The 26,903-nt window shown below is 38.8% G+C and overlaps 1 protein-coding gene across 1 annotated transcript; it reads right to left on the minus strand.

Annotated features, from left to right (window-relative positions):
- Window positions 1-787: 787 nt before the first annotated feature.
- DYNC1LI1 (dynein cytoplasmic 1 light intermediate chain 1) lies at window positions 788-26,547 on the minus strand. The gene is made up of 13 exons (XM_038161228.1): window positions 26,295-26,547; window positions 25,930-26,003; window positions 15,006-15,122; window positions 13,277-13,507; window positions 10,009-10,178; window positions 8,732-8,825; window positions 6,966-7,101; window positions 6,507-6,618; window positions 5,021-5,080; window positions 4,826-4,870; window positions 4,168-4,288; window positions 3,841-3,999; window positions 788-1,758 (listed from the first exon to the last, which is right to left on the minus strand). Exons 1-13 carry the CDS (start codon window positions 26,459-26,461, stop codon window positions 1,646-1,648), a joined length of 1,599 nt encoding a protein of 532 aa, XP_038017156.1. The 5' UTR covers window positions 26,462-26,547; the 3' UTR covers window positions 788-1,645.
- Between the last annotated feature and the right edge of the window lie 356 nt (window positions 26,548-26,903).

Genomic DNA, 26,903 nt, shown 5'->3' on the forward strand with positions numbered 1-26,903 from the left:
TTTCAGGTGACTATGCACTGGAACAGGTTGCCCTGAGAGATTGTGGAGTCTCCCTCACTAGAGATATTCAAGAACTGCCTGGACATGATCCTGTGCTATGTGCTCTGGGATGGCCCTGCTTTTGCAGGGAGGTTGGACCAGGTGAACCCCACTGTGGACCCTTCCAACCTGACCCATTCTGAGAATTTGCCAGAACCACTACAGAATGCAGGAACTAGGGAAGAAGAGTACCACCATGTTCAAAATAGAGAGATTTCTAACTAATCAGAGAAATAAAGACTGATTAAAAAAAAAAAAAAAAAAAACAAAAAAAAAAACCCAACCAAACTAGAAAACCTGAACTCACTAAAGTGTCTTCAAAATCATTTGATCAGGGTATACCTTTTACATTTCCTAGTCTGAGGCTGTAAATGGAAAGTAACCACAAATTTCGCAGAGGAAAAAGTGATGTTCAACATTTGTGTACTGAAAGCTTAAATCAAGTCCTACCCTTGGTCAACTACTACTTTGACAACACACTGCAGCCAGCAGCAGGATCCTTAGTCTAATGAGTGTGCTCTGAAAACACTGCAGCACAAACCACCCAAGTCAGATAAGCTGGTTTCACTCCCAGGAACAAACACTGCAGATTTATCCCCTTCCTTCCAGAAACAATGTTTTAAGGAAGTTTAAATATCGGCCACTGATGTTATTCACTAAGAGGTAAAAATATAAAAGCATGTTTTAAGATGTTTTACACCACATCCTTAGATGTAACTGTAAACAAACAAGAACACCATGGCTTCAATGAAAGTTATTTAAATTTGAATGCAGAGAATACTTTATTAACTGATTACAGTTTTTATGACCAATTTTAAACCATAAGTAGTGTGGGAAACATAGTGGGGGACATTAAGGCTGAGCCATATATATATAGACAAATCTGGATACTGATATTCTGTACATTTAACCTCTGCTTTTTCTTTATACATCTTTTATTCAGTGTCTGCAATTAATCAAAGAGGAAAAAACAAAAACAAAAAAAAAAAACCCCGGCCATTAATTTAGTCTTATACCCGAAATGAATTTTTGCATGGGTTTTTGAATGCAGTGTAAATTTCAGTGGAGATGAAACAGATTTTTTTAACCATATTCCCCAACGACATGTTTAAGTATAACTGGAGTTTGTTGCTATTACAGATTTGTGCAATTGTTTTTCTCTTTCAAAAACTAGCAGTAGTTCTCTTGTGTAGAGGTTAAATCTATTTAAGATAGTATTAAACTTACCTAACAGACTGGGAAATCAATATAAATTAAGTGCCTGTGGTGTGTATCAGTTTTCCTGCTCTAAGCAACCCCTATCACTTAAGTGGACATACTTGCAATTTTACAGAATTACACTGACTTTTCAACAAAACCCAGGAAAAAAAAAAAGTAATTTACTGGTTTTGCACTGTGAGCAGTGCTTCTACACAATGTGATAACCATTTTCCATCTGTACAGCTCCCTTTTGTAAAGCTGGGCAACACATATAAAAGAAAGACAGACATCAATGGTTTGTGTTCTGAAAGATATTTCAGTTCTTTAGTTCCAGTCACTGAAGGAAGAGGCAGAGGCAAGTTTGAATTATCCCAGAAAACTGAACAATTGGTTTTATTTGGTGTCTTCAAGATGCTTCACCTTCTGTGGGAGATGTAGATGATGTAGGAGAGACCATTTCAGGTTTTCGTGAAATTCTGTCCAATTCTGCCTGAACATCTGTTAAAACTGGCTTCTGACCTACAAAATAAATGTGTATCATTCAGTCATGTTTATGAAAAGCCTATGGTATCTTCGATTCTTAAATCAGACAAATCCTAGTAATTGTTACTGCATGCTTTAGGTGCACAATTAAGGCATAAGGCCAAAACCCAAAATAAACAGAAAGGAAACAGTAGAGAGAAAGTCATATCCTTTCATATTTCTGAAGGGTTAAAGTATAAAATAAAGAAGACTGTTAAGACTAGCAGTTTATGACTGCTTCTACACAATTTTCTGTATAATTTGTATTTGAAATAATGCTTAATGTAAAAATCAGGAGTTTCACCAAGCCCAGCAAAGCCAGTTTTGTGTACTTGATCAGCATAAACCTTACACCATTGCTCACAGGTGCACACAGACCTGCAGATGGCAAATCCCTTTCTCTCCTCACCCACTTATCTCCTCCCTAACTTGAACTGGCACAAACATTTGTGCAGCCACACTCTTACCTAATTTAAGCTCAAAACACACAATTTCCCCCCACCCGTTTTAATTCCTACTCTTCAGTATAGGTTTCTATCCCACTATGTTCTATAGCAAGAATGGAGGAGACAACATGGGAAAAAGCAGTGCAGGATTAGGACTCCAATGCTATGGCAAGTGTGCACAGCATCTGTAAAAGAATGTTCTGACACATGTACAGTTGTAGCAGTGTCCCAGCATCCTTTCTGAAGATGCAAATTAACAGGAACTATCCATAAAGGTAATTTTGGCCAGATGTACTTTGCTGCTCTTCAAATCATTTAACAAAAGATAATAATGTATTAGAATCCCAAACTATTGTCTTAACAGACAGTTTTCAGATTTGAAGAGTGAGTGATGCAGTTATATCACTAAATACAGACAGCAAACACTGAGGAAGGTGAAGAGGCCACATCTAAGCCAAATTTGTTCGTATTGATGGTAATTCCTTGAAAACATAGTCCTTTCTAATGTTAAACTGGCTATAACCCTAACCCTTCATTTGTTGCATAGTAGAAAATATCTGAGAACTGTTTTGCTCCTTAATAATTAAATTCTGTCCTTGAAGTTTCTGCCACAGCCCCAGACAGAACACTTTTCTGGAGTGCTGCCTCTGTTTGCTTGGCATCATCCAAACCTGCTGCCGACACTCCCCACAGGATTTTTCAGTGGGTGCTCTCTGTGCCTCACATTGCGTCAGCTGCATTTGTTTGAACAATCTCCATATGTTTTTCAAACTGGCACTGCTGACTTTGCCGACAGCACAGTAGGAAGCACTCAAACTTTGCTTAGCCCACTGAGTTTTGCACTTAGAGAAGGAAGTGGGCACAGGCGAAAAAAAATTCAGGGTTAATCTACACAAAGTATTAGTGAGAAGTGTGAACTATCGAAGAAAGACCAGCATTCTCCCCTAAGTGCAGCATTATTAACCTTTGGGGAAGCAGGGAAGGAAGGTGTATGTGTACACATGAACTTAAGTAATACAGAAACATTTTAAATTGGAATAGCAAGAAATGCCAATATAGTCCTGCATCTAGCTTTAGCAAAGTCACTATTAAACTTTCTAGATTAATAGTAATTATTAATTGCCTCATATATAAACAGCTGTCAAAAGAAAACACGTAAGTATTTTTACAGGCTGCCACCAAACTCAAAGTGCTCATCACATCAGAGCTAGAACTCTGGTGAAAGAAAATTTAAAGCTATTTTAGTACTGACAGTATTGTCAAAAAGAATCAGCTTGAAATACAGTCATCACCTATTTAATTAAGACTAGAAGAGGCTTATGGCATAAGCCATTTCATTGGAATGGTGGAAACAAAGGGATAAAACAAGGAACTCATGTAGACACAATTCATGCTTAAACAACTACATGAAGATTTTTTCTTTGCTCCTCTGAAAGCCACAAAAAGGCAATACTAAAGTGCTGTGAAAACACAAGCAAAAGGCCCTGTAGAATAGAAAAGCATATATATATATATGTATATATAAAACATTCCGTTAAATATAGTAGTACTCATACTTTTGATAAACTATACTAACAGGAACAATCCATCACTCAATTTAGATTGAGTTGATCTTTAATGTCATTAATCATACCTGACTTTTTTGCTGATGGTGGTAAGTTGCTGCCAGCACCTCCAGTGCCACCTCCCCCTGGACTGCCACCAACACCACCAGGGCCACCAGGAGAACCAGTTTTCTTGCTCAGGAGACTATTGAAGAAGTTAGCCAGGACTCCTTCAGATGTAGCTCCAGCTACAAGGAGAAGAAGGAAAGAAAAACCACAACACAAAACCAACACAGATTTTCTAAGTAAATACTGATTTAGTGTGTTAATAAATCTAAATAAGCACATTAAAGCAAGCAGACTAAGCAATTATTTTGCTTCTCCAGCTGCATTTGTGCCCTCACAAGAAAAAGTACCTTTCATATTGGGATCAATCTTTTTTGACCCAGTGGGGATAGGTGTAACACTGGCAACATTTGATGTTACAGATCTATTTGGTGTCCTAGGAGATCCACCAGGAACTCTTGGTGAGGCATCCTATTAAAAAAAAAAAACAACAAAAAAAACCAAAAAAATAACAGAACAACAAACCTGAAGTGTAAGAATAGATTAAATGAAGCATTTTGTTATTTCTCACACCTCTTAAGCTTTTGTATTTTAAATGTAGTATCTCATGCAACTGAAATGACACAGGATTAGTTTTTGCTGATTGTGTACAAGTTTTTTTCACACTCGTAGAATATTGTTAAAATTATTATCTTTGGTGTAACTAAAGCACAAGAGAAGATTTTTATTTCAACCCCATGAGAAACCTGAAAATCCACGTGCCTCTGGCCATAAATGCATTCTAACATACAAAAAGAAAAGCCAGGACCTTCAGCCCTTGTTGTCAATACAAGTTGTCACAACTCACTGTGGAGTGTCATAATTTTAGAGCACTATGAGTCTTTAAATGCTATGTAGTTAAAACCAAATATATCAAACAATATTTGACAGTAAAAATAAAAGCCACCCTCTAAATATACAAAAGTTAATGATTTTCATGTGATGATATTTAAAATTTTTGTTACTAACCACTGGCCTTCCTGCAGCAGTAGGTGGTTGTTTAGCCAACTGTGACTGCAAAAAACCAAACATACACATGAAGTGTTAGATATTGCAGTGACTAAGAATACAACCCCAAATTTGACTAAGAATACAACCCCAAATTTGTACTGGGGATGTTGTTAAATGAAACTCTTGTTGCTTCTTTTATAGACAGAAAATTACCTGCTGCTTCATAAGAAACACTTGGTCATCCTCTGCTACAATTTCTTTTTCATGAACAAACTGCAATACAGAAACATGACCATAAATTTGACTGAAAGAAAGAAAGGCTTTTTTTTATCTGCTGGTGAATATGACCAAAACATTCAGTAATTAAGTACATGTCTAAAATACTATCATTGCTGCATATCACATTTTTCATATTTAAGACCGCTGCTTCATGATTCCATTTAGGCCAAGTTAATTAGAAGCGAAATAGAATTATCATTAACTCCTTTGACCTGTTAGGCATAAAGCTGTAGATACATTTATAGAAAGACCCACTAAAAAGTTCATTTAATTGCTCAGTAAAGAGGAATTAAGTAAATGGTTACAAGGCTCATTCAGGGGTCTCAGGATCAGTAAGAAACATTCATGGATGCACACACTCTTCATCATGCCCATTGTCTCTGGTAATTTATTGAGGCCTCACCTCAGTATTACTTTATAGGTAACTATGGCACACATGACTCTTCACCTGTGTTGCATCACACTGGTGTAGGAACTGGACACAGACATCTCAGTTCCTAGTTCTATGCATCAAACTGCAAGCACTCCCCTTCCAAATAAGCTCCTCAAAAATTTTGCCCAAGCAAGCATGGCAAATATCAGTATCAAAGTTTATAATCCAGGCCTGAAGTTTATAACGGTGCAAAAGGAAATATTGTCAGTTATACTTTCCTTGGATACCTATTTAAAATGTCATTATTATTTTCCCTAATGATTTCAGAAAGGACTTAGTACTAGTTTTCTCCATTAAACAATTCCCACTCGAAAATAAGATCAGTCACAAAATCTTGGCTTTGTTAGAAAAAAGCTACAGAAATATTTGCCTTCAATAACCTCTGAGTGCATGGGAGTGCACTGCTGCAGGCCTTTTGTTCAACAACCTCACATATGTTTATAGGTCGTTCTGTCAAGTCCTTTGGTTAGACAGTACAATGGAAGATACACTGAATATATGTAGAAGCTGTTTGCACATGTTTATTTTTGATTTTACACTGTCTCAAGCTTTCTTATTTTAAATACTCCAAAAGAAACAGAAAGTATTATGAAGTTATAAACAACTCAGAGCAAAATCAAATGTTCTTAAAAAAAAAAAAAAAACAAACAAAAAGCAACTCAACCTGAGAAACCGGTAAGTTATGTTTATACCAAATACCAAATATGCCTTGAAAGTAAAACAAGTGTATTTATAATCTTGAATAATGTAACAGTGGAAGAACAAAAGGTGTATGCTGAAGAGGAGCTATACAGAACATGACCACATAATGATCTTTTTTGTTAACTAGAGAGCAACTTTAAGAAGAAAATAAGAACACCACCCCCCACCACCCCCCCCAATGGTACATCACACTTTTGATAAACTGGAAGCATAGTCTCAATGAAACAAAAAAACTGCAGGCAAATAAATAGCAAGGCAGTTAAATGCAAAGACATCTCAGTGTACCTTTCTGACTGGTGGTTTTGTTATGATATCTTCAAAATTGTCATCTGCTTTTAGTGTCTGGAAGTTCTCATGCAATATTCCTATCTTCTTGTCATTATCCCAACCTGCAGGACTAGAGAAAGGATTATTTGGCTTAAAATTCTGTTGCTGCTTCAGGCTATTCTTGCAGGCACTCCTGAACTGCACCCAACTGAGAGCCAGGAAAGCTGTCACAGTGGCCATTCTCCTACACAAGCTGGTTATTGATCAGTACAAACAATCTCTGGGCTTAACATTTCCCTTTGGAGCAGTGAGTGTTTCTAATCTTCATCCACTGGCCCTCACCAAATTCCAACTCATGAGAATGTGACATGGAACTTTAAAAAGCATAAAGCCATAAAAAAGGCTCTAAATGCTGCTTTCAAGAATTGCACAGATACATTTTGTAGTCACACACAAATAATAGTGGAGGTAACTTACATAAATACCGCATCTTTTTCCACAACAACAGCTGGAACATTGAAAGGAAATCCATACAACTTCTGGACTATATATTTATACACTAAATCAATGTTTTTGTTTTCTTTTACTGAAGTGTAAATAAGTGCTGCTCCATCTGAATAAACACGTTAAAGAAAACTCAGTTTAGTGGCTAGTAAAAGAAAATGAAGCAGCCTTTAAACTATCAATAAAGAGTCAGCTACTTTGTAGAATTTTGAAAGGGAATACAAAACCAAAGCAAAACAGGTCAAGTAACTTCCAACACTTCATTCAGAAATAAGCTAATAAGTAATTTAAATCAATCTTTCTTTTTTCCTGCATTTGTTTTAGACCAGCTCAGCCATTGATTTTCATGTAAAATAAAGGCTCTTCTCACTTTCAAAGTGAGAAAGAAGTACCAATGGTTTCACTACAATGCCTTTAAAACAGTCTTCTGCTTTTAGTGAACAAAAATTCTCATGCCATATCCTTATATGTTCTCATTATCCTACCCTGCAATCACTGCAGCACTAACACTAGCAGCTTCAAAAATGCCAAAGATCTTCCACTTTCCCATCTGGGTTTTTTTAATTAGGAGAACAAACTCTTACATTATACAGTGATCTGCTTTTAAAGGAAATGAAGGCAAATGAGTTTACTATGTATGAGTTACTAAGAGATCAAGAGAGTGCTTAATATTCTAGCACAGTTCAGAATCAAATTAACACATTATATGCACAGGATTAATAAAAGAGAAATTTTTACTTTAGGATTATAAAAATACCAAATTGCCTAATTTATTTCTACATTTCTGCAATTCAAATCCTAGAAGAAACTTACGTAATGGGGTCTGATTCCTATTCTGTGAAATTTAGAATGGAATTTCAAGTTGTACATGGCATATGCAATCATGGAAGCTAATCCCTACTACTTTATATTCTTCTGTCACACACAATGTAGAGTTACTACATAATTCCATCTTAAAAAAATCAGGTCTTGGAAGCCCTCTGAAGGAAGTGCCATTTCAACTGAAGTCTCTGGCTTTTGAACCAATTTTTCCATTCGTCATCTGCTGTCCCTCCAACAGCATTTAAACTTCCTTTCACCACAGCACAAATGATGACACAAGGTAGGCATGTTACTGGCATCTAAAATTTAGATCTCAGCATGTCTATCTGACTAAACAACACTAGACAGTATTTTATACACTTCTTCTAAAAAAATGAAGTTAAAAAATAATAATAGCACTGCAACAGCTCCTGTGCAGTGTCTCTGTACCAGTATCAGGAAAGTCAATGGACCTTGCCTACAGCAATTCACACTTCTTTCCTTCCATCCTAACCTCATCCTGTAGAATTACTGAACATGGAGGAGACTGCATATGTGGGACAAAATTAATAACATGCCTTATGTGCATCTGGAGCAAGATCATACTTAAATGAATTATCTTGTTAATGTTTTAGGGAGCTTGTCAGCTAAGATATGCTGTTCTGAGAACTGATTTCCTAAATATGGAAGTAGAGGCAATAAGGAAATTCATGGTAAGGGGACATACTAGAAACTCTAGTAGCTCTGTAAAAAAAAAGATACAACAGAAAAATTTAATTCAGTGCTGCCCACAGGGGTAGCTGAAGCAGAGTGCAAGCTACAGTAAAACAGTTGCATTCTACTTTGGTACAGACACAAATATTCTTTTAAGCTTGTCATAATTAATATAAACATTGACTTGAGTAATTATATCATCTTTGTGATGTGTTAAAGGATACATTGTAAGCAAAACCGTCTGATATGTGACTGAATGAAGTCAAAGTGTTCATCTCTGTAGTCATGCTCTTTTTCCAGAACACTGATGGCATCACACTGTCAAAATAAACACAAAATTAATATACTGCTTTCAGTCATCTGCTAAAATAGCAGTGCTGCTACACATCCAGTTCACAAGGGGAAAGGGAGATGGAGTGGGGTGGGGTAGTGCAGAGGAAAACAAAAACCTGCTAATATAGTTTAGAAGCACAATTGAACCGTTTTGGTTTTAATAATATATAACTGGATGTATATGGAATCAGCATAACTTGAGAGTTCAAGTGGCTGGAACTTTTCATTCACTCTCCCTCCCCACTCCAATGCACTCCCCACTCAAAATCTCTGTTGAAAACTTACCACTAAATTATATCACAATTTTTTACCCAATTATATCACGATATCACAATTTTTTACCCAATGTTTTTTATACACTGTGGCATTAAAAGACAGTGTTCTTAATCTAGTTACTAACTAGCTCTTTGCAAAGGGAGGCAAAAGCAAGGAACATGGAAGCAGAAAAAGAAAAAAAGTGTAGAGGTGGAGAAAAAAATAAAAGGAAACTAGCAGGTGGGAAAAAAATGCTGCTCAAATGAGAGGGTTAGCCTTCCAGAGAAGGAACAGCATATGCATCAAAAGGTTTATGCCTTCCCTGGGGGCCAGGAGAGGCTGCAGAAGCAGTATGCTTAAAGCCAATGAGAACTGAGGAGCTGGGGGGAAAAAAACCAACAAAACCAGATAAAAAATAGCCACAGGAGAACCACACCATTGTTTTCTTTAATATGGTTACATATCTAACAGAAACCAAAACAGATCACATAAACACCCTAAGAACTGAGAAAAGTTAAAAGTCCAGTGCTTCACTAACTACAACTCTCAAAGAAATTTATCTTCAGAAAATTTTCAGATATATTAAGAAAACCCACTATTTTCAGAATATGGAGGACTGTGGAAATCAAGGGGAATTCTAGTTGCTTATTGACTAGCTCATTTCTGTGAGCAAAACCAGGTCTGAGGTATTTCTCAATTCCTTAAAAACTGGTAGTACTAAAGGAAAAGCTAATTCCAAAGTAACATTTAATAATGGGTTCCAGAAGATAACCAACCTTCAGTATTAAACACTTTTAAGGAGTTCTTAAGTGAGATATTCAGAATAACTTTAAACCATGTGCTGCCCACCCCAATCCACAATCGACAGAATTACTTCAATAAAATATGCAAAAACCTAAAACGTGAAACAAACCTTTGTACAAACTACTACTACTGGAATGCCTAAGTTACATGTTAGTGTATCTGCACCCAGGGGTAAAATCACACTGTCATCTTTGTCTTCCTGTAATGAAGTATTTCTTCTCTGTGGAGAAGCTGGAAAATCCTCGCCTGGTTCTATATACTCCTGGAAGTCTCTTACCACTGAAAGTAAAAAAAGTTACATTAAAACATCAGCTGCTTTATTATTTCAACAATGATTTCCACTGCCATTGATCTCTAGCACTGTTGATTGTATAGTACTTCTGCATCTTGGTGTTGAAAAAACAGAGCATGCACCTAGTCCTGGCTAGCTGTTGGCTCTGTGCAGCACAAGGGAGAACTAGCAAGTCTGAGATCTGCTGGATCAGCAGCCAGAAGAACATGAGCAGACAAAACTGCCCATAAGGACAACATCAAATCATGGGGTTTTTTTGTCACTGTGAAACCACTAGGCAGTTGCTACTAAGGATTACTGTTTCATCTGCTTCCTAAAGGACATAAGTTTCCTTCCATTCTTCCTGGCAAAGTTAATGGAACAGTTTGTCAGAATAAACAGAATTAAGCCTCACAACAACTGCTCAGCTGCTACTAGGTTTTACCTACAGACCCTTTATCCACACTTCACTCTCTGTACAGTGACTCAAAAGTAGTATAAACAAAAAATAACAGAATATATAAACACTAGTTTTAACTAGCTTTATAATTACTTAATAGCATATTAAACATTTGGTACGCTTTAAAATTACCAGACATTACTTTAAAATGTAGCAAGCAGGGTAAATTACACTCTAACTTTCCTTTGTCCTAATTCTTGTTGCAAGTCCTTGTCATGTTCTGCTGCACACGCCCAAGCCTCTAATTACACAGTCACTTACTATTCCTACAGTCAGGGATGCCATGTGAGGCATAAAATGTCTGTATTTTTCACATCACATGTCCTGTTCCACACAGCAGAAACAAGGCTCTACCAAACCAAACCAAAGCACTGCCTACTATCCCACAAGTAGCACATCCTGATTCAGCACAAGAAGTCAGGCTGCAAGGCAGCTCAGCTGCATCGTGCGCAGGGGCAGTGAACTACAGCAGAACATCCTCATTTCTGTGCTAATCCACTTCTACTGTCACTAAAACCGTGACTGTGACTGAAACCCTCTGAGTTCATACCTAGAAAAGCATCTGTGCAATTATCAGAGTAAAACTTACTTCAGCACCCCAGAGGAAAAATTATATTAGGTGAAGATTATTCAATTTTTCTGCATATCTTGGAGCTCACAATAACAAAAAGCACATGCACAGGTTATCATCTCAAACTGTCAACCCAGGCTCTAATTTAGGGAATGCTGCTAGTTCAAGTCTGCTCCAAAGAGCTTCTTAGACTAACTGAATGTATCTGAAACTCAGAGTTCTCACCACAATATGCCAGTCACTCTACAGTGTCTTTCCTGTATAATATCCTGTCCTGGGATAATTGCATAAATCCTCCAGTGGATCCTAAAATTCCCAATGTGTGATCACACTAATCTTTATGTAAGTAGGGAAAGCAGTAAAAAGGAGATTAATTTAGTATATCACAGCTCCAAAACTGTGGAATACTATCTCAGGTCTTCCTTAGAAACATAATTTCATTTAAACACATATTACTTTAGTGAAGAGGAACAGCTATTTCAACCCTTCACACACCGCTGCTACGTATCCCCAAATGTCTTTCTGTACCAGTTCTAGTCCTCGCAGGGTCTGTCTTTGAGTGATGTTAAGCTGCTAGAAATGAAGACAAACACAGGAGCATACCTCCGGAAAACTACACACACAAACCCTCAGTAGATTTCAGTCCTGGTAGCAAGTTAAATCAGCTCTCAGGAGCACTGAGCCTGACACAAGAATCTAGTGGGTTCACCATAGCCAAAAGCCAGGCAAGCAATGTTTCCTCCCTCCTTTTTGGCAGTGTCATGCTCCTGCCCACCTAGCAATACATGAAGTCACTTCACAACAGGATCAAAACAAAAACCAACTTCCAGTCACATCTGGATTGTGTCCAGGGCCTCTGTTATACCCAATGTTCAGATTACTTATATCTGTAAGAATTAGACCAGATGATAGAAAACCAAAACAGACAAAACTAAATGGAGTAGCATTTTTTCTTGACTCATTTCATTGCTTATATTTTCTGGACTTTGTAGAGTTTCTCTATTCTGTTCACTCAGTCTGTAAAGAAGCAAAACTATCAGCTATATACCTTTGATAATATAGATACTGTATCCATACTTTCATCCAGCAAAATCCTATCCTGAAAGTGTCTGAGGGGATGTTTAATACATATGCACTAACATCCAAAACCAAAACAAAAAATACATCCAAGAGAGCTCAGCTCCTCTAAACAACTTCTTGTGGAAGATACAATTCTCAGGGATGATACTTCCCGCAGAAGAATCTCTCTCTTAAAGGGACAAACAGAACAACTAATATTCCCCATACCTGAATCCAGAGTATCTACAACTGTCACCTTACATTCCACTTCATCACAGAACGGTTACAACCTGCATTTCTAAATTAGCATAAGCACTCACTGCTTAAGAATGTACCAGTTGGAGTGCAACTTCAGACTTAAAAAGAAAGTTTAATCATGCTATTTGATCTCAACACACAGCTTTCTCAAATCTCTTCCTTGTAGTAATTCACCAAGAGATGAATGGGAAATACTCAAATTCTACTACCCAAAGAGAAATGCAAAGGGCTGCTCAAAAGTAATATGGAGCTATAATGTGAGTTCAGTCAGCCAGTGTAAGAAACACTGCAAGATCTTTGTGCTCTGCGTGTTTAAATCTAAGAAGACAAGACACTGACAGAGCAACAAACACATAGCTCTGTTAACATCAATAAAAATTCTCTAACTGGCTAACTACAGGAACAGTTGAGAAGCTGATGTAGTGATCTGCCTTTAAACAAATAAATGAAAAATTGAATGCTTAGAATTTTTTTTTGCTTGGTGAATCTTACCTAGAAAAACACATAAAAAGCAAGACTGTAATTTCAGCTGTGTTCATTCTGAATTTTTTTCCCCCTACATTGTTATTTTGTTAGAAAGAAGTACTAGTATTGTTCACATAGCTACTTGAGACTTATCTGAAGCTAGACTTGCTTGGTAAATTCTAATTTTAAATAACACTTCCAAAGAATGAAAAGGACTGCAATGGAGAGATTAAATGGTGCAGAAAGCATTAAGCATATTTAAATGGATTCCCATGTATTTGCAGAATACTCACATTTTTGCTCCATTTCTTTCATTTCTTCGGGAGGAATTTTTAACTTGTCAATATGTTCTCTTACAACACTTGCCCATTTTTGTAAAGAATCCAGTGCAGTCCAAGGTCTAGACATGTCTACTACCAGCATAACTAGAGTGTCCTTTAGAGAGCTTGCCTCCATTGCAAATTTAAGAAGACCTTTGTGATACAGGTCACCATCCAAAATCCATACATTACATCTTGTTTGGTCTACAAAAAAAAGGGAAAAACATTTATTGAGATTTACTTGAAACACACTACTACATAATGGCCATTGAATATTCTTTGCACAAGTAAAATACAAGGAAGAAGGCAGATGATGTTTTATCAGTCCACTGAACACACATAATGACACAGCAATCTGCAGCTTGTGGGGAGACAAGCTCGTTGCCTTGCAAACCCTGATGTTTAATGGCTGATAACTGAAGATCTTAAATACATTATCTGAAAGGGAGGATCCAGAGAAAGCAGTCAACATTTTCAAAACAGTTGTTCAACATTTTTGAGAAGAAAAATGTTTTCTTCAATATACAACTTCGAAGAGAAAAAGTGGGTGAACTGTCATCTTTTTGCAGCCGTTGGCCTGCTCAGCTCTCAAGGATTGCTATCTCCCCTTCAAAACTCCATCTGACATGCTTGGCTAACTCTTAGAGTATGTACCTCAACCCCTCAAAAAACCTGAAAAACTGTAAGTTTTTAATGATTGAGTTTGACTTAATAGACAGTTTACTCTTCCAATTTGCAAAAGGATAATCACCATACAAATAGATCATCCCACTGTTTTTTTCCCCAAAAAATACCACAATACTACAAATTCACAAACACTTGTGCAGGAAAAGAAGAGATGTTGATTCAAAATTAGTTGGCTTCATGTAATTACATTTCCTTTCAGGTAAATTTTTATTACCTGTTCCAGAATTCTGAGGAAGACATTTAAAGCAAACTCCCAACCTTCTTAAATCTGGTTCCAAGCCATCTCTGAGACCGATACCCAGACATGAATGTCAGTAAAGCAGGTGATTTCAGAAAAAAAAAAAAAAGGGCCAGCTTCTTCTAGCTCTCCTTCAACATGTTTGGGATTTTTTTATAGTATACACAAGAGTTCCCATTTTTCTCCAAAGCTTCCAGTATATCCTTATTCACATCCTATAACTCCAGGTACTGGGATATTAAACAGGATCATGAACATATGTTTTCCTTTCTAACCATACCTTCACCCAAGTTTTTGGGTTTTCTTGTTTGTTTTTTAAATCTCCTTTAGCATTGTGCACAATTTCCTACCCATCAGTTGATGACAGTAGTCTTGCAGATTGTGTGCCAGCAAGACAAAGGTTTCTCTGTAGGTTCAGGATACCTACTTGCCACAGCAATTGAAATGGAAGATAGAAGCCTGGGCACCTCCTCCTCTAGGCCTGAGAAACACACATCTATTCAGAATGCTGCAGCTAAGTCTGCTTCCCTGGTCTTTTCTTTTTATCTTTTTCTTTTGACAGGTTCCTCTCCTCCTCTACCACTTAAGTGGTCATTCCTGGTATCTACCGAAGAAATTACACAGACAAAATTCCTTATGATACAAATCACTTCTGGCACAGGCTGGATTCCTGTATACTATAAGGACATAAAAACATCCCACTGTCATTTGAAATATCACACTGCTGAACCATTGCTTTCAAACTGGTTTAAGATACTGTTACAAATACAGACTCACCATCTCGGTCTTCATCATGCACATTTAAATACAAATACTCCATTCCTCTTCCTTTTTTGTACTCCTCTATTCCTTGAATTTTTCCTATTAAGCTAGTTTTACCTGCTCCATCTTCACCTGGAGAGACAGAAGTAAGATACCACTCAGTCTTTAATCACAGTTACATATTAAAAACCACCTGGGGCAAGAAGAAAACCATATCCTAACAGGGTGACTGAGATCATTGGAGTTTTGAAACACAGCAGGTTTTTCCCAAATCAACCACCTGTTCTAAGTGCATGTTTCAGCTTCAAATATTATTTCTAATTATTGATAAATGCAATTATGCCACAACTATGCTACCTGAAACAGGCTCTTACACCCATCCTTTAAAAGGATATGCTAAGGAGTAGTTAAACACCTCAACAATTTCAGTCTTTCAACTACAACCAAATTAGTAATAAAGTTTTTTTAAATTAGAGTTTAATTCACAGTAAGCTCCTCCTACAGTTCAGAACTCTCTCACTACAAACAGCACACTGAATAAGGCAAGTCTCTTACCTCAGCTTTTATGAAATCGTTTATTTGAATATTTTCTCTGTTACAGGTCTCAAGACACCTTAAAAAGAACTGACAAATAGTAAGCCCACTGCCTTACAATACATGTGTGTTTGTTGGGATAGCACAGAGACAAGCCTGCAATCCAGATCCATTCACTCCAGTTCTCTCCTCTCCAAAGGGAGCTTGGATAACTACTGAACCTTACAGCATATGCACAATGTAAACACCACAACTAATGCCAGAGACCCTTTCTTGAAAAACTTCATTTGTAGTCACAGGTCTCCGAGTTAGAAAACTTCATGTGCATTTTTTCCAGTTCAAAAGAGTAATCAAGGTGAATTAGGACACAAAGTAGGGGTTTGCCAGTTTGTTTTTTTCTCTAATTTGCAGAATGATGAGTATGTAACAGACATTACAAAATTCTTGAAACTCACATGCAGCTTATAAAACTAAAGTTAATCCCAGGTCCCTAAGAAGCACGTTATTAATTCTGCATCTAACAACTTTTTTCCCAAGTCTCTCCTATAGAGGGAGAGTCTAAACACATGCTTTTAATCACGTAACAAAGACAAAAGTTCAAGGGCAGTAAGTTTCACTGTTAAACATAATGACATTTTCCCTTTAAAGAGAACTGACCATGCTCTTATAGATGTCACTACGGCTACATTAAAAACACTATAGCTACAACCACTGTAAAGAACAGAGATATCATACTTCAATGGACTGATTTTGAATTTGCTTAATATAACAGCCCCAAGATTGCCACACTAAGTCTTCAATTTAGAGGATAGCTTTATTTTCATATTTCACTAATACTGGAAAACATAAGACTTAGTCTGAAGTGCTGTAGGGGTTTTACTCAATGGAATGGACATATTTTAAATGAAATATATTTTTAGAGAGAGAGAGAGAGAGAAATAAGATCAGAACTGAAGTTTGAAGTCTAGTCAAGTATAGACAAGTTAAATGAAACATTAAGTTGTATCCCTTTAACTTTTCCACAATTTAAGGGTTCATTTGTGAGCTCCTGTATTAAATCAAGCTGTACCTGAGCAAACAATTACAGCTAGTTTTAAAAAACCATTAAAAAGCAGTGCTACTTTGTAGTCCTACAACAAGCTTTTCCTCTTGTAAAAATATCCTTTAAATAATTCTGATGAAAAAGTGAAGAGTTCAAGCTTCATCACTATAGATGAATTACAATTCCTCCTCTGCCCTCACCTCTGTACTTATCCAAGCTTCTTAAAATTGTCATCTACAAATTACTGAGAAGACTTTATTCGCTGCTGCTCTGACAAGTTATGAAGCTGCTTTAACTCTGCCAACAATGTCTGTATGATTCATTGAGCTATTTTACCTGTGTGAATTGATAGCTTCAATTAATGCGTGCCAGCAGAAGGCTCAACAGGTAAGACAAATCAAAATTTGTCATTCCTTTTAATGAGGGGTTGCACTTAAGAGCATTCTGAGTTTCTCAGAACAGATCACTTCCAGCTAAGTTCTTTTCCATTCTTTTGCGGTTTGATTCACACAAGTGACAATAAAGATTTTAACTTGCTTGAATTTGGGAAACTTTACTATCTCCTGTGTGTATCTACCTGTTCTTAAAGTAGCTGCAACATGTCTAAGAAACTGTTGTGGTTGAAAAAAATTCTGCACATGATAAAATATACACTTAAACAGTCTGAACTAAACCATACTTACACAGATGCTATTATCTAGACAACTATTGTTACAAAGTGCTCAAGCTAAGCAATACAGGCAAACTTGAAATATACTTCCCACAAGCCCCTTACTTGTCATGGCTCTGTGTTATGTAATTTCCTCTCCAACCCCATATTTCCCAATGCCTAAAATAAATTGGAGTTCAATACTGTTAAATTAATACCTTATGGCAAAGTAAGAAATGGAATTTTATTTTCCCCTCTACACTGAAAGAAATTTTACCAGTACAGCACAAGACAAATTGATTTGATGTAAAATTAGTACCTCTGGACACATATGCACACACAGCAGTTATTTCAGCCTTCCATCAGTTCCTTCCAAGAACAACTTGAATTTAATCTGTTCCATGAGGAAGCCTGTCTATTCCTTTGTCCTTGGCAAATACTCACACATCTCAAAACATCAAGACCAGGCAGGTGGATCACTGACATACATAACAGTGCTGTACAAGTTACTGCATGAAGAGAGCAGCACTCATCTTTCACGAGGGAAAGCTGGAATGATGCATCAGTGAAGTCTGAAGTTAGTAATACACAAACCAACTAGTTTACAAACAGGATGACCCACTTGCAAAGGTACAAAATAGCTGCCTAGTCAAATGTGCCATACCCCATAGGAGATCCAGAGTTCTTGACACATTTAAGCTAAATTAGACACAATTAGACACATTTAACACAAATTAGAGTCACTATTATTTAAAAAGCTGTGAGGAAGTAAAAACAGGACCATCATTTACGACACAAGGACTTCATCCTTTTTGTCCAAACAATTGATCATAAAGGTGAGGTAAAGATAGATAACTGTCTGGGCCAAGAGAACACAGAATCATAACAGAATAGTTTGGGTTGGAAGGGACCTCCAAAGGCCAGCTAGTCCAACCCCACATTAGTAAAACCAACATGCTAAGATCTGAGGTTTCATCTGCTTCTACTTTCTATGTGTAGTATGTTGCATACAGCTTTTGAAATCATAACAACTGCAAATGTATTTGTATCCTTGTTATTATTTTTTCCCAACCTAGTCTTCAATAAAAAAACACACTTAATATACTGAGTTATGGTAGGAAAGAGCAGCAGCAGATTTTTGCTTTCTAGCTACTTTTCAGCAACAGTATCAAAACAGAAAATCTTAAATCAGTGTTTATCTAAAACTCCTAGGTAGTTTTTAGAAATCTTGAGATCAAATTAATTCTAAGTGCTAACTTTTAAGACTTCTCAAAACTCAAACATTTTATTGTAATGCCTTTACTATGTACAGAATCTTCTCTTCCTCTCAAAGGAGAGGGTAATATATGTGAGGAAATTAAAGTCTATTAGCTGTTGGAGGTTTGATTGAGAATGTACAACATTTAGCATTAACTGCTACCTGGGACATATACAACAGTATATACGTTTAGAAAAAATATCAATCACATATGGCTTTTCAAATTACTAACCTCAACACATTTAACATATTTACCTTTTTTTTGTTTGTCTCTGGATACCTCTAAAGTATATGAAAAAGTAATGCTGCTTGTATCAAACAAAAGGAAAATTTCGTATTCCCTAGGCGCAAACATCACTGCCTATCAATATTATGAAACAATTGTTTTTCCAAGTGCTACTGGAGCAATAGAGAAAACAGAGCCTTATGCACCTTCAAGAATAATTACTGTCATCTTCCATTTCAGAATTTTGGGAAATCTTGTAGCTTCTTTATTTTAAACTGTAGGATGATTAAATTAACAACTGACTTCCATGCATAAACTCATAGAGCAAAAGATTTCTGACATAGCATTTCAAGGCAGGAAAAAAATCAGGTAGACTTTGCATCCTTCTTTTGCAAATAACATAAAAAGGCTTCCTTTTGCAGAGTGCATAGTAAAGAACAAGAATTCTCCATTATACCAAACTGCACTCACAAATTAATACAACAGCGAGGAAACAGAAGTGATGTTTCTAGCAAGCGGTGCTATGCAAAGCTGAATACAAGTAAAAGAAAAACAACAGATTTAATTTTGCACAGAAGTCAGGCTAGGAAGCAGTTGAAACAAAGCCAAACCAATCTGCTTACACACAGTATTTCACTGTCTCGTTAACAAAATGGAAAGTCTTATACTCAACTAAACAAACGCTGTCGCATTTTTATCTGCACACTGCTACTACTTCATTCCTCTGATGAGCTCCAGTTTGGGGTTGTGAAAACTCCTCTGTCCAAGGTGCTACTCTGTTCACAAAAGAGGTTTTGAAAACATCCTTCTTGCTGCTACCCCCAAACTATAGGAAACTGTAATAATAGAAGCCCATCCCAGCCTCCTCCCTTCTCACTACTCCAGGCAAAAAATCATGTTTGCTGAGCAGAAAATCAAGTATCACTAAATGTTCTGCCACAATATAGAATTTAGAGAATGGTCCCCCCAGACAGGAAGGGTGGGCAATGAGGTGAATTAATCTCCTTCTGTAAGTGCAGGCAAACAGGCATTTATCTATGTCCTGCCACACCAACTGTTCAGCCACAAGCTATTACATTAGAGAGGACTTAGGCTCTCCATTAGAGAACTTCTTCAAACTTTCAATTAAAATTTTCAAATTCAAAAATATTTACTACTCATGCTATTTCCACACTTCTTTCAGTTTAGCAAATGAAAACAGAAGTAGAATTTCACTGGTCCTACAACAAGACATTTCTTACAGAAAGAGCAATCAATGTGTTATCTCCAAGACAGACATGAGCTTTGACTGTCTGTTTAAATTTTTTCTCCATTGTAAAGTGTCCAGTGTGTTTAAAATATGTCAAGGCAAAGAAGCAAGAAGTGAATACTTCTTTTGTGTCATCAGTATTGGTAGCATGTCCCTCTTCAATCCAGGACTGTGATTTTTTTTCAACAGCTCTTTGAAAAACCCTGGATACCTTACTTGTTTGTAGTCTATAATCCTAGTGGCTCCTTGAAGGAAGTTTTTTGTTTGCATTTTAAATCCATCAATTAAAATTCAGCTTGATATGGGAATTCTACAACTCATCTCTAAAAACATCACGTTCAAACAACGCCAATAAAAATAGAAGTAAGGGTCCCAGTTAACATCTTCTGCACACCCCATACCCCCAAGCATACTTTTGTGAATCAGCTTTATACTTTTTACAATGCAAAAGACAACTTCTGGGTAAAAAAATTCAGAACATCCAATATCTGTAGCATAAAATATTGAGTATTTTTATTAATAGGAAAAAAAATCTATCTTGCTTAAGTATGATAGAACAAAGCCATCAAGTCTAAACATGAGTTATTGAACGGGGCTAAGATGCCTTCCCAGAATCCCACTGCAATCTCTGTTCCGTACCATGTGGAACGCCTGCATCCCGACACAGTGGCGTAGAGACAAAGTTATCTTCTTCCTACTAGAACCAAGCACATGTGCACTGTAGCTATTTTCAAGATAAAATACTTGTCACAAGCTAATAACTGCCCTTTCTACAGCTGCATATTAGTGAAAGAGGCTTGTTTACACATTCTATACTAATTGTAGAAAGTGTTTTACAGAACAAGACCAAAATAATCAGAGTAAGCCAAATTTAGTTTGCTTTCAGAGAATTAAAGAACAAAATTCATTAAGCTGATGAGAGCATACAATCTCTCAAACCAACATGGAAGTTCACAATAAGTAGGCCACAACAAGTTTACAAATAGCTTGTCACTAAATTTTCATTTGCTCATTGAATAAAAATTGTCTCCTCCTCCAAGTTTATTTTACTATGCCAGATGAGTCTTTCCCCTCACACACGATTCACTCGGTATATTTAATTTTTCAGTGTCACAAATAACTTTTCTGAGGAGCACCTTAATTGCACTTCAGCCTTTCAACATGACAGAAAGCAGACTGCAGACAACTTTTCCAGCAAGTCTTTTGCTATGTCCTGCACCACAAGAATACATGGCCTGACTGTGGAAACAGGTACAGCAGTAATGGTGTTATCTGTGCTCAGAGAGACACACAGTCAGAGAAAAGCAAATATTGCAGAGAATTCTACAGTGACTATGAACAGCATCCATTTCTAACTCAGTCGTTCTCCTTTAACATAGCAGGAAGTTGTCTAGTGTATTTTATCCAGGTTCACTACCAAAATAGAATAATCCCATGTTACTATCCACGGGACACCTTTATTGGTACTCTTGCCATTAACCTGCCTGGAGAACAGAGAAGCACAATTCCTTTCACTGTTCTTCACCTTTGGAGCTATTTCTGAGACAGATCCAGTAACCAGCAGCACCTCTGACACTAAGGAGGCAAACTAAAATAAATGCAATTCAAGAATTTCAGAACTTTCCATGCTGTTCTAAGTGACGTCTACCACACAACACTCTTGTAATTCTGAATATTTGAAAGGGTATTATAGCAGAAGGACACAACAAAGAAGTACTACTTAATTGTAAAAAAATGTAGCTACAAAACAAGCAATTAGAATTTTATCTAGGTCAATGCCCCATCAAAACAATTGACACTTTAGAAGCATAACTCTGCTGACCTAAACACAATTTGACTACATTTGCAAGGCTTTCATTGCCTGCAGAAGGTGAATTAGTTGCAAGAAGAGGACAAAAAGAAACCCTGAGTTCACTTCTGCAGCACTAGGGAATTTAAAATACTTGAGATTAATAATATGGACAGTATGAACAAGTAGTATTTTATCAGTTTCAATGATTAAATGAAAACAATGAAGCTGCCAGCTTTTTGAAAAGGAAAAAATAAAATAAAAACTAATTTTTAAAGTGTTGACTACAAATTTAACAATCAGATTTTATAACCTCACAAAAATTTGCAGTATTAAACTTAATTTTCAAGTTCTTTGTATTCCATAGGTCCATTAGAAGAAAGCAGCAAGCTAAACCTGCTTTTGAAGATATATTGGGAATGGCTGTTACTGCAGAAAATGGTACATGTACACACAGGAAAGTGTACCTGTAAATTAGCCGTGGATTGTGCTTCTTTCCAAGCATCCTTACAGCCACTGGACAGGAGCAGAGCTCCAAGAGTCACACAAACAGGCCTAGCCCTGGGAAGTGAGATGTCTGGGGTAGAGAAAATGTGGACATGAGGCAGCTGAACTCTCTCTGCCCATTAACTCAAAGCTTTTATCACCCAGTCGAGTAAAATGCATAAAAAACCCAAGCTCACTCGTGATTCAGTAGAAGCATTGTGCAATACAGACACACAGAGTCAGGCATACGAGTGTCACTGGAAGGCTTGACATTGTGAAAACTTCAGGCAGAGAATATACTGTGCTTCAGAGACAGAGGAATGTATGAAACACAAAGCCAGATAGAAAACAGCTATCCAATTCACTTGCCAGCTGGAAACCTGTGTTCTGATGCACCCTGGAATGACTTTGAACATTACTGCTTGAATGCATGCAGCAGTTTATTGGATAAATTATTAGTTCAGGTCTCTGAATCCAAGCCTTCACACATTCTACAGCACTATGGATTCCATTCAATCTGCAATGGTGAGTTGTCAGCTGCTCTCCTCTACTCCACTCGCTGATATATCAGAGAGGGAATGAACATGAGAGCTCACAGCTATAAGCGTCTGTTTTCTCATCACAAAAACCATCTCCTGCGATCAACCTCTATTACACAAGTGAGCAAAAGACAGTCCAGGAGAGGAAGAAAAAAGAGAAAATAAATGAAGCGAGAGCAAAAAAACCACTGCTTCAGCCATCTCCAAAAAGTAGCTAGAAATGACAATGAGAGCACTCAATTTCCTTAAGAAAGCATGGACATTTTACATTTTCTGCTGGTATAGTTTGCTAAACAAGGTAGCTATGGCCACTATGACAAAACTACCTAGGAATCAGAGCATAAGGGACTTACAATTAAGTTTAGAAAAGCTTGCACTTTTATTATTTGTTCACACAAGAACAGAAAGATGAGAAGCTTTCTCTTATGCCACATGTGGTGCCAATCAGAGTTTAAGATTTAAAGAAAGATAGTTATTGAAAAAAATGTCTGCAAGTGAAACAACTTTGGAGAAGTAAAACTGTAAGTCAACTAATTCTGAGCTGATTTTGAGCACATGATTACCAACATTATTTGTTAACCTTCACTTCACAAAACTATGTGCCACATCTAGAGATTAACATTTGGCATTCCAGTCTCTTTTAGTTAGATAACTCCAACTGTTTTCCAGGTTCTTAAAAATGAGACGTTAACATAACTAAAAATAAATACTGAAATAGCAGAATTAGCATGCCAGACACAGACAGGTTCCCAGAACAACCAGGCATACAACTATATGCACTGTTTGAAAAATAAAAACGCTGTAGGCAAATTAGAAAACCTGTCCTAGCAAACAAAAGAACACTACATGGTGAGTTTTTCCAGTTGGTTTTTGAGGGTGGGGCCATGAGATGATGGAGGTTTAAGGAATTTTTTAATGCAGTTTGTATTTAAAATAAGCACTCATTTGTTACTATAAATAATATTTCATCTGAAAGGTTTTTGACCAATATGACTGTTTATACAGTAAGTATTCGCCTGCCACAAACTGACTGAAAACCATCAAGATGCTGCTCAGCTTTACACCTTTTCCTCAAAAGTACTGAAAGTATAAAGAAACTGAAAATAAACATGCCAGGAAGTGCTCTGTATTAACAACAAAAGTTAGTACAAAACTATCTAAAGGAACAAAGCTTGAACATAGAGGAAATGTTTGATAACACAGAAACTGTAAACACAGTTTAAGAATCCAAACAGACAGAACTTCACATACTGAATCTGTCCAATACAGAATACATAAGACCTCTCCTTTTCCTGCGATGGTGTGCTTCAGGAGAAGCACCATGACTTGCAAGTGAACAACAAAGATCAGGCATTCTCGTGAAAAACATGGCCATGGTCTTCTCTGGCCAGCCCTCAGATCTGATACTCTTTTTCCTAAATACATGCCAAATTTGGGGTTTTTTAACCCCTTCTTGGATCATGGCCTTCCCAGAAAACACAATTTCTAAGCAAGAATTAGAATTTCTTCTATAAATCTGTACATCTTCCAAAAAAACACATCAGTCAAATAAAGGAAAAAATGTATTAATTACATTAAGCCATTCTATAAGTTCTACATAAATGGTAAGAAAGAAAATTTATATACAACAGGTTGTATAGCACAAACTAGATGAGCATTTGGAAACAATCTATGATATCCTTTCTAGGTCTGAAGGAAGAAGTCTCCAGTTACTGAGCACTAAGGATTACCTGACTACGAAGAGAGAGGAAAAACAAACAGCGTAATCTTCTTGACAAGGATCACAGCTTGAAGAAGAATCTTCCAACTTCAGCAAGGACAATCATCCAATTTAGGTTCAAAGTGTCACATAAAAAGCTGTCAATCGTTATGAAGTATTTCCTTTGTTTAATATCCCTGCAACTTCCAATCTCAATATCCTACTTAATTACATAACATACCAAGCAACAAATTAAAGGGTAGTTAGTCTTGTAAGAGCTTCAGAAGACCATGCTATCATCCTTGCACGGTCTTCTCCTTCTGTCTCCTTCTCAGTTTTAAGTAACCACTCAGCTTATCAAAACAGGAAGAAAAGGATCAAAGTGATTGCTTTAGGATTACAGAGGGAAAAAAAAAAAAGAAAAGCCTAACTCAAAGAACCCCAAGAGAGTATAAGCCACAAGGCTACGCAGAATCATAGTGTGCACAGAGTTTGCAAGAATATCTTTACTGAGTTTTAACCCTGTTTCCAAATATTAACACGGTTCTCTCTGGGGACAGGGAGGTTGGCAAAATGAGTGGAAGAAGCAGCTAGTTATAAATCCATACACCTGGACTCATTATGTTGTTTACCAGTAATAGTATTTAATAGTCTTTCAGAAAAAAAAACCAAAACAAAATAACAAAAAACACACCACACTAATAATAGTACTAATAATTATTCATACACATACACTCTCTCCTCCTTTTAATTTTGACGTATCATTTTCCTTCATGAATTGCAGCTGGGTGTCTCATTACCGCCCTATCAAAGTCCCCTTCCGTACCTCTCACCTTGCCGAGGGCCAGGCTGGACTAAGGCCCTGGGTGGAGATCCCGGGGCGGCAGCGCTGCCGCCGGTTCCTCCACGCTGGGTGCGAGTGGGCAGGGCAGAGCCCGCACGGCCCTCCCCGCCCTCCGGCCCGCAGGCAGCACCGTCATTGATGCCGCTAGGGCCACGGAAGCGGTTTTTGTGTCCGCATGACACACCGCAAGCGCCGGCAAGCGGCACCGCCGGCTCCGGCCAGGGCGGGTTCGGGAGCCGCACGCCCCCCGAAGCCAGCGCTGACGGGGGAGAGACAATAACAGCTCCCCATGCGAGCCATCCCCGCCTGTGGAGCCGGGGTGGGGGAAGGACAGCGAGGGTATTATGGCGAGGTAACCACGATGAGGGGCGTATCTAAAGCATCTGTGGACAATTTCCAAAATGAAGCAGAGCCATGCAAGGGAGGAAGCAGGAGGGTTAAGACAGCGCCTTGCTACCCATCACTCCCCCCCTTCCCTTGGGGCGCTGAACAAGGGAAGCTCCAGGCACCCAAGAGAAGGCTCAGGAGCCAGCCTGTGTGCGGCGGGGATGGGAGAAGGATCGGGATGCTTTCCTCAGTCACTGTGAGGAGGGGAAGGCAGAGGGATCAGGATGCTTTCCTCACCCAGCAGGAGGACGTTCTTCCCCGAAGGCAGCTTAGAGCGGGAGCGCGTGGACACCTCGCTGAGGATGCAGGACCTGGCACGGAAAGACGACAGCGCTCAGGAAGGGTCTCCCGCTTCCCCCCGGTCCCCACCCTCGCCATCTCCTGGGGATGGGGGGAGCTACGGCATGAGGGGCGGGGGGCAGGGCAGGAGCTGCCACTGCCAAGGGGAGGTGCCCCCCCAAGCTCAGTGACTGAGAGGCACTGAGCCTCAGCGGGGCGGGGGGATTATCCAGCCCCCTTCCCCTCGCCCCCCGCGGGGCACCGAGGCGCCCCGAGGGCGGCGGCCAGCGTGCCCGGGTCCGCGGGGCGGGGCGGGCACTCACCAGAGGTTCTGCCCATCGTCCTCATCGCCCGCCCGCAGCTCGGCGTTGTTGTTGTTGGCCGTGGCCGTAGAAGCGGCGGAGGAAGCGGAGGAAAAGCTGGCAGCCGAGCCGAGCCCGGAAGAAGAAGAGGAGCCGAATGAGCCAGCCCTCCCCACCGCCGCCGCCATCTTCGCTGCTGCCTCCTCCTCCCTCCCCTGCCCCGCCACCTCCCCGGGACGCGGAGCGGGCGGCGGCGCCGCGGCGCCGGCGGGGACCCGGATGTTGGGGAGGGCGGGGCCGGGGCGGGGGCAGCGGCGCTCGGGCCGCTCCCCGGGGCCGCCCCCCTCAGCCGCTCCCCGCCGCCGCGTCCCGCCGCCGCCCGGCGCAGCAGCGAGCGGCTCTCGGCCCGGCTGCCTGCAGCCCTGCTCCCCCGTGCGAGGTGTTGCCGTGGGCAGGGGCCCGCGCCGTGCCGCTGGCTCCCCGGGCAGCCCCGGCCCCGCAGGAAGCACCTCGCATCCAAGAGAAGTAAGTGCGGCTCAGGGGCAAGATGTGCCTTTTGGGGAGGACAGGGTGGTCATCCTCTCCAAGAGGCCTCCTTAATTGGTCTTCACTCACGCTTGAGAATTCGGA

Source organism: Motacilla alba, chromosome 2, assembly GCF_015832195.1.
Source record: "Motacilla alba alba isolate MOTALB_02 chromosome 2, Motacilla_alba_V1.0_pri, whole genome shotgun sequence".
Taxonomy (NCBI): Eukaryota; Metazoa; Chordata; class Aves; order Passeriformes; family Motacillidae; genus Motacilla; species Motacilla alba.

Excerpts from the sequence above, each read along its gene's own strand:
- DYNC1LI1 (XM_038161228.1), bottom strand. The coding sequence starts at position 26,461 with ATGGCGGCGGCGGTGGGGAGGGCTGGCTCATTCGGCTCCTCTTCTTCT. Across the intron at positions 7,102-8,731 it reads CAGACGGTTTTGCTTACAAT|ATGGAGCAGCACTTATTTAC; the intron begins GTATCCTTTAAC and ends GTGTTTATTCAG. Across the intron at positions 1,759-3,840 it reads ACCATCAGCAAAAAAGTCAG|GTCAGAAGCCAGTTTTAACA; the intron begins GTATGATTAATG and ends TTTATTTTGTAG.